At 39.6% G+C, this 10,507-nt stretch overlaps 1 protein-coding gene across 1 annotated transcript in view; it reads right to left on the bottom strand.

Moving 5' to 3' along the window:
• Positions 1–5,252: 5,252 nt before the first annotated feature.
• TMEM64 (transmembrane protein 64) overlaps positions 5,253–10,507 on the bottom strand; it is a gene marked incomplete at its 5' end in the record, with an annotated part of 12,229 nt that continues 6,974 nt past the window's right edge. The window contains 1 exon segment of the mRNA XM_009324456.1: positions 5,253–7,830. Coding sequence (XP_009322731.1) covers positions 7,636–7,830 — 195 coding nt within the window.

Here is a 10,507-nt window from a genome sequence, read left to right as displayed (position 1 = left end):
CAGGCACAGAGGTGAGACTGACTGGCCTGTAGTTCCCCAGGTCTTCCTTTTTCCCGTTTTTAAAAATGGGGATTATGTTTCCCCTTTCCCAGTCAGTGGGAACTTCACTGGACTGCCACAACTTCTCAAATACGATGGATAGTGGCTTAGCAACTTCATCCGCCAGTTCCTTCAGGACCCGCAGATGGATCTCATCGGGTCCCATGGACGTGTGCATCTTCAGGTGCCTTAGATGGTCTCGAACCTGATGTTCTCCCACAGTGGGCGGCTCTTCATTCTCCCAGTCCCCGCCTTTGCCTTCTGCTGCTTGGGCAGTGAGGCTTGAGCACTTGCCAGTGAAGACCGATGCAAAAAAGTCATTGAGTACCTCCGCCTTCTCCGTATCCTGGGTAACCAGGTCTCCCGTTTCATTCCGGAGAGGGCCCACATTTTCCCTCGTCTTTCTTTTATCCCCGATGTACCTATAGAATCTTTTCTTTATTCAAGTTTCAAGCTGGTAAGAGGTGCTGATAAAAGGGAGGGATTATTTGCTCAGGGTCATGCCTCGTTATTGCAGCTATACATTTGGCCAATTCCGAGACACAGAAGTGGCTCATATGCAGTCAACGTGGAGCGTGGGAAGAGGACACTAGGTACTTCTGCACTACACGCAACTCTAAAAGACTGCATCCCCAAGGACTTTTCCCCAAAAGAATATAATCCCCATGATACAAATCTATCCACGCTTCACTACACGGCTACCTTTCCTTTACTGTTTATCAGAGTGGATATAATGAAGAAAAGTAGATTTGTACCAATATACCTGCCACTTATAAAAGCAAATTACTGAATATTAACCTTGAGGCAAGGCAGAAATCTTTATGAGTCTGCATTTTCTGCATTGTTAATACATTATTCTGTGCCTCCCTCTCCTTCTTCTACTTGGGTTTTAACAAGTGAAAAGGATTTAAGAAAAAAAACCAACACACATTTAATCCATTCTCTAAGGAATGACTCATTGAAAAGGGGAGAACAACCTCGCCTAATTATAGCTGCCAGGATTTTTACCTCCTGGTAAGTATACTAATACTCTTGCACTAATTGCAACTTTTCCTCTCCTCCTTTAAGTTTTCAATTCCAGTCTCAAACTGCTTCTTCATGGAAATATTTTTAAAACTCATTACCACAAGTCTGTTTTCCCCAGTGCAGATGCCAGGGGCTCTGGGGAGTCCAGGGTTCTTCCTCCATTTTCCTGCCATTTTCCCCACCTCAAAGCTTATTTGGAAGAACAGTAGCACTGTCAGAACCACCTTAATCTAAGGAAGCATCATTTGCAAGGAGAGAGAATGTCTTTCATTACACTGACTGATGTAGCTGGAAAAAAGACAGATTCCTCAGCTGAAAGGAGCCAGCCACAGAAAAAGACCTGCTCAATGCTGGACCAGCATGTATGTGCATCGGAATCTTCTGTTTGACTGCAAATTACGCAATAACCATACAACATCTGGTAAACCACTGTGGCTGACGTAGGGGTAGGGAGGAAGAGGCATGCTATATCCAATGAAATACAGTTCAACTCACTGCACCAAAAAAACCAAATAGCTGTACTTTTGCCAAAAACTGGACAAGACACACATCACATTACAACCAGTGCAGTCTTCCCACAAAATGCAACAGACAACACAACGTGCTTGTAGCCTACCAATTTGTGCGACATTGGAGCTGCACACATGCTTGCAGTTATTGTTCTGACAGTTCTGAAACCCTAAAATTCAGTGCAACGTTAAGATGACTGGAAATCAGTGATTCAATACAGCGTAAGCTGCAAGGACAAATCCTTTCATGGCTACCAAATACTGCACCCTAGCAAGCTCAGTGGCAGGAGAACTTCATTTGGCACAAGAGTCGCTGAGTGTGGAAGAGATTACTACAGCTGGCTGAACACAGAACATCATCTTCTACCTCAGTTTACATCTGCAGGAGAATATATAGGATATTAATTTACTGCTCTGAATTTTACCAATCCTAAAGGTTTTTTGGGTGGCATTGGGTTTTTTTTTTTTTGTTGTGTGTTTTTTGTCTTTTTTTTAGAGCATAAGGAAAGGTTGCTACTCAGAAAGTGGTTTGAGAACAAAAGACACAGAGCAACCTCTGGCTTCAACTCAGCAACCCCTGCCTCCCCAGCTGGTGGAAAAGCAAGCAGCGAGTGCACAGCTCTTCCTCACCCAGCTACTGCCTGAGCTAGGTGAAGCAGAGCAAGGCAAAAAGGAAGCCTTTCAGGTAGGTAAACCACCTGCCATATACTTCTGCTGCATAAGATATCAAAAGGGCAGCAACAAATGTTCCTCTTCTGAGAGCTATCTACTGCTTCTGGTTTGGACTTTGCTAGCCCAGGTTATAAAAGCAGGCCCTAGAGGCAGAGGTACGCATTCAGCAGCCCTCCAGAAGCTCTTACCTAGAGCTCTTACTCTAGCTGCTTCTGAGACACTATTCCCCATAGCTGAAAAGACATCTGAAACAGTTGTAATAAGTCAAGGTTCAAAAGAATCAGCATTAACTTCATATCATTGCCATTTCAGCATTATTTGCTTTCAGTAGTACATATCCCCACCCGTCCCCACCCCCAAAAAACCAACAAAAAAGCCACCCCTCTACCATCTGGGTGCTTCATCACATACTGAAGTGAATTGTTACTCCCTCACAAAAATCACAGTCAGAGAATTCATTAGTCTATTCCCTCACCACCTACCATTTCTCACATTAAATGGAGAATATTTGTGATCTTAAGCAGTGGAGTTTAAGGCTGAGAGCAAAAATCTGCTATTAGAATATTCCATCACCACAGGCCTTTCCTTCCTTCCTCCCACCCACCACAACCTTTAAGGGAAACAGTTATAGCTCACTGGGAACAAAGGGAAACACTTCACGTTCAGCAAATTGAACTCATGCACATTGCCCTACAGAAGTTCTTGCCTGGGCCAGGTACACATGCATGAACACCACTTGGTACATACATCTTTGCACCCCAGCTGATCTTGCCCTGTTACTGGGACAAACTAAACCATTCTAATTAGAGACATGTCAGTGAAATTTGTCAAAAGACTATTTCAGAAGTTAAGAAGTCCAAAAGTCAAAGCATGCTAAAACTCTCCAGAAGAGAAAATGCTGACCTACCTCTAGGTGAGGTCACCCAGCTACCCTCCCGTGGAAAGAAGCAGAAGCTGTCAAAGGATTTGGCAGTTAAGAAAACAAGGCACTTAGTATTCACAGTTCTGGCAACATTAAGATTAATTTAACCTCCTCAAACTGTGTCTGCTGCGCTCAGACTACTGTTTCTTCCCCTTCAGCCTGAAAGACTTGTAGCTCTCTAGACTACCCCTCCTGCAGATGAGGAGGGGTGGGAAGCAACTCACTGCAGGCACCAATGCCAAACTGTGCTGGTCTGTAGTTTATATGATAAGACTTGCCATACTAACGTGAAGATACAGGTTTTACATCCTCCTCACCAAAGTGGGCACCTAATTACCTGGACTCGCCTAAGCTTACATGTGCTATGTCTTGGCAACATTCTCGTCTCCGAAAAAGGACGACACCCAGTATCCATATTGCAGGATCAGGACAGAACAAATCCTTCTTCTGCTATCTTGCTAGTAACCTTTTTCTAAAGCAAAACAAAAGAAAAAAACCTCTGTATAATAAACCTGTTCTGCTAATTTCTTTCACAATGTATCTAAAGTCCTAAATAATTAGAAGGAAAGTTAGACGACTTCGCATACTCGCATCAGCAAATCTTGCCCAGCTGATTTTCCAAACGAATCGAGAATCCAGATCCAATCAACTACACATTAGTCACCTGGCTAGCAAGGAGGACGTAACTTACATTAATGAACACAAGACTTCATTAAAACATAGTCTTAAGTTTAGCAATATGACAGAATAATCTATCGAAGGAGGAAAGGGACAGGATTGAAACTGCAGACTCAGTTATTCCTTGCTACTTATCACTAACAAATTAATATAAATTAAAAATCAATACAGCAGGATAGTGTGAGACAAATGCTAATGTCCATGAAGAGAGGATGTGTTAGACCCATCATCCCTGTGCTGCCAGGCACATCAGTGTAATTCTGCGGGACTGGAGAGGACAGGGACGAGCTGCTTTCCCCAGCAGGGGCAGAATTTGCATCAGCTTCCCCTCTGCACTCGATTTCCTATTCCCTCATGCCCAAACCATCATCTTCTTATGTAGACAGGAGTGGTGCTAACTTTGATTTTATTATAGTGAGGAAGCCTGTCACAGAGCTACTCGAGCTATTTGCTTGTCATTAAGAGTGACCACAGAGTGAATGGTAATACATTCATAATATTTCTTCTTAAGCATCGCAAGCAGATTATTTGCAAGGCCGCTGATGACTCCAGTAAACTTGGTCAGTCAAAATCCAAATCATACCCCCCTCAGGTGGAAAGCTGAAAATTAATGCAAAGGATCTGATACATGACACTAGCCACACACCGTGTAAGAGCAGTTTTTCCATTCTTCAAACTTGACCTCGGCAACGCTTGCTGAAGTTATTGTGCAAAAATCAGTATGAAAACAGTATATAAAGCTCTTGGACAAAAAAGGGGTTTCCTCACAGATGCTTAGTATAAAGTTAAATTTTGACAAATTTATTACACAGTTGCACTTACCGCAAGGAGGAGGAAGGAAAACTGGTGCCAGGCAGCTGAGAAAGATTCCTTCTTCTATATGACCTGCAATTGAGGTACACTTCATATACAAAATGCAGAAATTTCACCATCATGGCAACTCAGAAAATATTCATGGAGGTGACTTGCCACATATTATTTACACTGGATTCATACCCATTTATTTTTTAATTGCACTAGGTGGGGAGACTATCTTAAAAAAAAAAAATCACATCACTTACTACTTTTATATTCAAAAGTATTAATCCTCTTTCAGTTCAGTAGCACGTTACTCATAAGCACACGTATCCTTATTCTTCTATCAAAAAGGCAGGTACAAATACCTAACCTTTAAAGTGTTTAACAGAACGAAGCATGTATTTAATTTTAATTTAAAAAAAATAGAAATGAAATGTCTTTCCCTTTTCAGTAACTCCCCACCCATGGAATTCATCCTTAAATCCTAACTTGTTACTCATTTAACGTAGGCAACCGTCTTCGCATGCGTATGTACAGATGGCACTCCACTGCACCTTCTTTCCGACTACTTTATAGCAACCTAAACATTTAATACATATTCCTTTAAAGAAATTTGAGTGAATTTATTGTATAAAATTATGATTGGCATGGTACAGAAAAGTTCCTTTTAATGCACATTTCCCATTAACTTGTACACAAATATTACAAGTATCAAGCAAAATGCAAAAGTCTTAAGAACTAATTCCATACTACAAAAGTGTTCACATAGTGAAGTTACTCCGGTTACAAAATGTCATGGAAATAAAAGCACTTCAAAATACATATTTGGGAAATGTTCTCGAATAATCAACACAACCTTAAGTTAGTTTAAAAAATGGAAAGAAAGAGATACCCTCTTCAAAACACTATTGTTGATTTGGCAAGATGGAGCAAAGTTCAGATCAGTTCATTTATTGAAGAATCGTTCTTTCCAAGAAACAAAAAAAATAAAAAACCTTTAGTTAAGAAAGGGCTCAATTATACTATGATGACAAATAACGCCATCAAAAAGTTATCTGGCTCTCTTGTTTTCACACAGGAGCTGTCAGAGGCAGAGATGTGTAAATGAACACTTCCAGGTATACACAGATTGCCTTTTCAAAAACAAACCGACCAAACAAACAAAAAAACCCCACAAACCCCAACAACAAAAAGAAGACAATCTGAAATTTGTTGTTTCATTTAACTAGTTCAGTTTCTTAGGTCACAAGACCCAAGAAAAGCGGTCTGCAAAGGCTACGTATTTAAAGAACAAAATTGAACTTCCACTACCAAGGAATGCGTAGATGTCACATTAGGCGAGTACCGTACATCCCCACAGTAAGACTGTTCGAGGCAATCAAATATCTGCTTCCCAAAGACCTTGAAGACCTGCTATTCTCAACAAGACAAAATGCTTGCTCCCAACAAACAGCCTTACAAAAAGGAGGCACAGGTATACTGTTAGAAAATAACACAAAATCCTGAAGCCTGAAAGCATCCTTAAAAACTTACACAAAATAACTACAAAATAAGCAATACATTACATTATTTTTGTATCAGATGACTTGCGTGTTTGAGCAATTGAACATTGGTACGTATATCTACATGAAACTCACACATACAAGACATCATGTTTGGGCATTATTGTTGTTTTCCCTTTACACACACATAAGTTACTATCGGGTTATCCAGTCTATTCAAACACAGTGAAAAAACAGTCCACAGCACACGTAAAAGGAGCATTATCCAATACAATGTTGTCTTGCAAAACTGGAGTCAGAATTCCTGAGTCTCAGAGACACTACTGTCCTCCTCCATTACTGGATTATTTATTTTTCCAAGGAGAACCTCTAGTTTTCATTTCTTCACTCTGATGAAATTTATAATAGATTGCATCTTTTAAAAAATGTAAAACTTTTAGAAAAAAACATGCCAACCAAAGTGAATTTTTAAAGCTTTTTAAAGGGAGGGGGGATTCACTTACAAAATAAAGGCCACCTTCATGTAAAATTAGTACTGCCAGTATGCCATCATTTTGTTTAAAGGAGAGATTTAGCTCCCTGTTCTGGAAGCCTTATTACGTGCAGTCATGTGAGTTGAAAAACTCCATCCTTCTAACAATTAAAAATATTATAAATAGGACTAACGTGGAACAGCCCTTTGTTACAATCACCAAGGTGGTAAAACCAATGCAACAGTTAAGTAATGAAATCCCCTTCAAATAGTCACTGCAATCTATTATAACTTCTGTATTTTCCCTTTTACTTTGCATATTACACAGTGTAACTTAAAATGTTATTTAAGAGCACTTCAGTCCCACAATGTAGGATTTAAGCTTGTGTGAATACATATGCATGGCTCTGCAACATTTTTAATGACTTACAAAAATACATTCAACCAAAACTTTACATAGGGTTCTCTTTTTTTTTTTTTTTTTAAATCAAAAATGAAGGAAAAGCCAAATGGTCCCATCATTAGCTAAATAATACACTCCAAGTTCTGGAAGCAATTCCAAAGCAAAAGCACATTCAAGAATAACATACATTGAATTGCATACTTTCTCATTCATCTTTATCAGTAATAAAATTCTACTGCATATTTATTCAGCCTTATAAATAACGCTAAGCAGAAAAATATTTACCTCTGTGCTACTTTTCTCAGTTTATAGAAGCATTTCTCAGTTTATAGGAGCAAAGGAAAAAAACCTAAAGTGCAGACTACAGGCCATGACAGGTATAATAAATGACCAAAGGTGCAGCCAAATTTGCATTTACATCTTAAGTTACTTCACCATCTTTCTTTTCTTGCTAGAAGTCACCCTGTGTGCAACTGAAGAGCTGGTCGGTTGGTTTGTGCCACAGTACAACCTGTAACCACTTGTAATTTTTTTTTAAAACTAGTTGAATTGTCCATAGATATTTCTAGGCAATAGCTTAGGTTCACAAAACCTTACTTTATTAATACTTGAAATCACACAATATTGACACCTCCTCCAGAGAATGCTACTGTCCTTTTGTTGCAGTATGTGGTTGAACCACTGATGCTTGGTTGACTGTCTTTAACAAGTGATGTCTTTATTTCCATTTCACACGCTACAATAGCCGCATTCAGTTCCACTTGAGCTCGGTGAACGACATAAAACATGAGTCCTATGCTTATGACAATCTGCAAACAAAACAAAAGTGTGTTGTAGGCTGTATAAACTGTAAGCATGAATACCAAGTAACTGTTCTGAACAAAACAAGAAGTTGTCGACGCAAAGATTCACGGAGGCTTCTGTTGACTCAGTGCTTCACAGGCAAGACATTAGAAGGGAGATGAACTTAACCAATAAGGGGCTCTAAACCTATGTAGGCTAATAACATAACTAGCATTATCAGAACACAGACATTACACAGAACTTAAACACCGATATGAATTGACAAGATATTTTCTTTCTTTCCACTGCTGTCCACATACTTGTTAGAAAGCGATCCCTTCACTTTCTCTCTTGGCAAAAATGTTTCCACAAAGAAACAACATGGTGTATTTCTGTAAGCCAAAAGGGCTGTTCTCCATGTATCAAGTGAATAACAGGTTGAAATTGTACTGGGCATCTGCCACTTGCAAAACAGCAGAGACAGAGGACGATGCAGAGTAGAAGAAACAAAACTTCTTGTCCTTGCCCCTCTGGTGTGGAAGATAGCAGGGAGCAGCAGTATCATTGTGCTTCTCGGATATCAGGACTAAACAGGACAGAATCAGTGTTTCTGAGTGACTTATAGTAGTCTGTATGGGAAGAACTTGGTTTCTGGAGGATGGCTCTGGGAGGGGACAGGATGTTGGTGGTGTGCGGGTTTTTTTGTTTGCTTGTTTTAAGGAGGAAATATTGTCCAAAACTAGGGGTTTAGTTCAGGTTTTTGCTCTGAATTTTATTGCTAGGAATTTTTAAACTTTCGCCACAAAAATTACCAGGAAAAACCTGGACAATTTTTGCTTGGAAATTACTCATTCAATGATGTTGGCATGCACTGCACTCCCCAGAGGCAGCCTTTGGTTTCAATAAAACACCAGTTAAGTTTTCAGCTGAGATCCTCCTTAAAAAAAAAAATAAAATCTTCAAATAAAAATCAAGCTGTCTCACAGTGAGAGTCCCTGTGAAAGAAATAAATTCCTCTGCCTTTTTAAAGAATGTTTTATGAAACTAGCTGGAATCTGCAACTTCCTTTCAAAAAAACAAAAAAGGTTACATTGTTTACAACAGAACCTAAAGTTTTGAGTCCAAAATCTGAACTTCATTATTAATTGGTAGGGCTACATTTTCTTTAACGTTACGGACTATCACTTAAAACATCTGTCAGCATGGCATAGAAGATGCTAAAATATCACCGAGTAAGGTGATTGACAAGTATGGTCACAGGATTATTGCGGCTGGAAGGCATCCCTGGTGGTCTCTAGCCCAACCTGCTGCTCAGAGCAGGGCTGGCTGCAAGATCAGACCAGGTTGCTCAGGACTTTTGTCCAGTCAGGTCTCGAAAACTTCCAAGGATACAGATTTCACCACCTCTCTGGGCAACCTGCTCCACTGCTTGACTATCCTTGTGGTGAAAAAGATGTTCCTCACTAATTCAAGTTATACATTTCAAAAGCTGGCTAATGTAAGAGTCAAAAAGAGACTATGGACACCAGGTTCTGAATATATAGGAAAAATGTTATTCCAAAAGCTTACCCAAATATTTAAATTTGACTGGTTTTAGAAATATTACAACCAGTAACCTAGTTCCCTAGATGAATAATTTAAAAAATATATACACACAGACAACCATGAAATGTGAAGGATTTTTAGAGCTATTTACTAAACCAAAGTCCCATCAAAGCCCAGCCAGGCAAAGCACCAGGCAGATGCCTGAGAGAAAGTGGGAGAACATAAGTAATTCCTCCACTAACGAGCTCCCCCTTCACTTATTCAGTCAGCTCCCAAGGATTGCTCTCAAGGATGTGAGCACTCCTATTCAAACATTCAGCCTCTCCAGCTAGCACTTACCTGAGCGACAGTTATGTTACAACCTATATAATCTACAAAGGAGAGTCAATGTCATTTAAAAAAAAAAAATAATGGAAAAAAAAAAGGAAAAGACCACTAAAAACTACTACCCTGGAAATAACATTTCACAACTAAAATGAAAGCTGATCAAGTAACCATTTATTTTCTCTTTGATCTATCAAGGCTATTTACCCCATGTTTACAAAGGCATTTTTAATACTCATAAACCTGTTCTATGAAGCATAGAAATTATATGTTCCGTTCAAGAACACAAACGTTTCAGGGGGGGGAGGAGGGGGGAGGTTTAAAATGGTCCTAGACTTAGTTTTCTATCTTAGCATTGTTAAACATCAGCTTTATGCTTGTAAAAACTGAGGAAGATAAATGACTGCAGTACCAACTGAAAGACTGCAAACCATGGTAACTGCTGTTCAAACACAGCCTGAAGTACCGATGCTGTCAGAGGAGGTTTTAATATATAATCTGGTTCCAAAATACTTACGACCTCTATGCTTGTAATGGTCTCAGACTTAAGGCTTACCCCCAAGATTTATTGACAAATTATTTCATCGGCTAAGCTCATGTAAAGGAACTAAATACTTCTCATGAATTTACTCAATTGCAAAGTTAGGATATTCTGATTTAGCATTAGCAAAATGGTATTTCTACAGCACTTTTCATCCTTAAAACCTATGCAAAATCGGGAGTGTTCAGTGCTAACAGTGAACACTGCACAGGTGCTGGGTCTACACACCCTGAGCACACTACCTCACAGCTGGTGGCACATGGGCTTCTGCGTAGGCGTGGTTTGACAAGTCT

The sequence above is a fragment of the Pygoscelis adeliae genome, unplaced genomic scaffold (assembly GCF_000699105.1).
Source record: "Pygoscelis adeliae isolate BGI_AS28 unplaced genomic scaffold, ASM69910v1 Scaffold145, whole genome shotgun sequence".
NCBI classification, from domain to species: domain Eukaryota; kingdom Metazoa; phylum Chordata; class Aves; order Sphenisciformes; family Spheniscidae; genus Pygoscelis; species Pygoscelis adeliae.
Note: the sequence above shows the minus strand (reverse complement) of the source record. Positions and strands in the feature narration are given on the sequence as shown.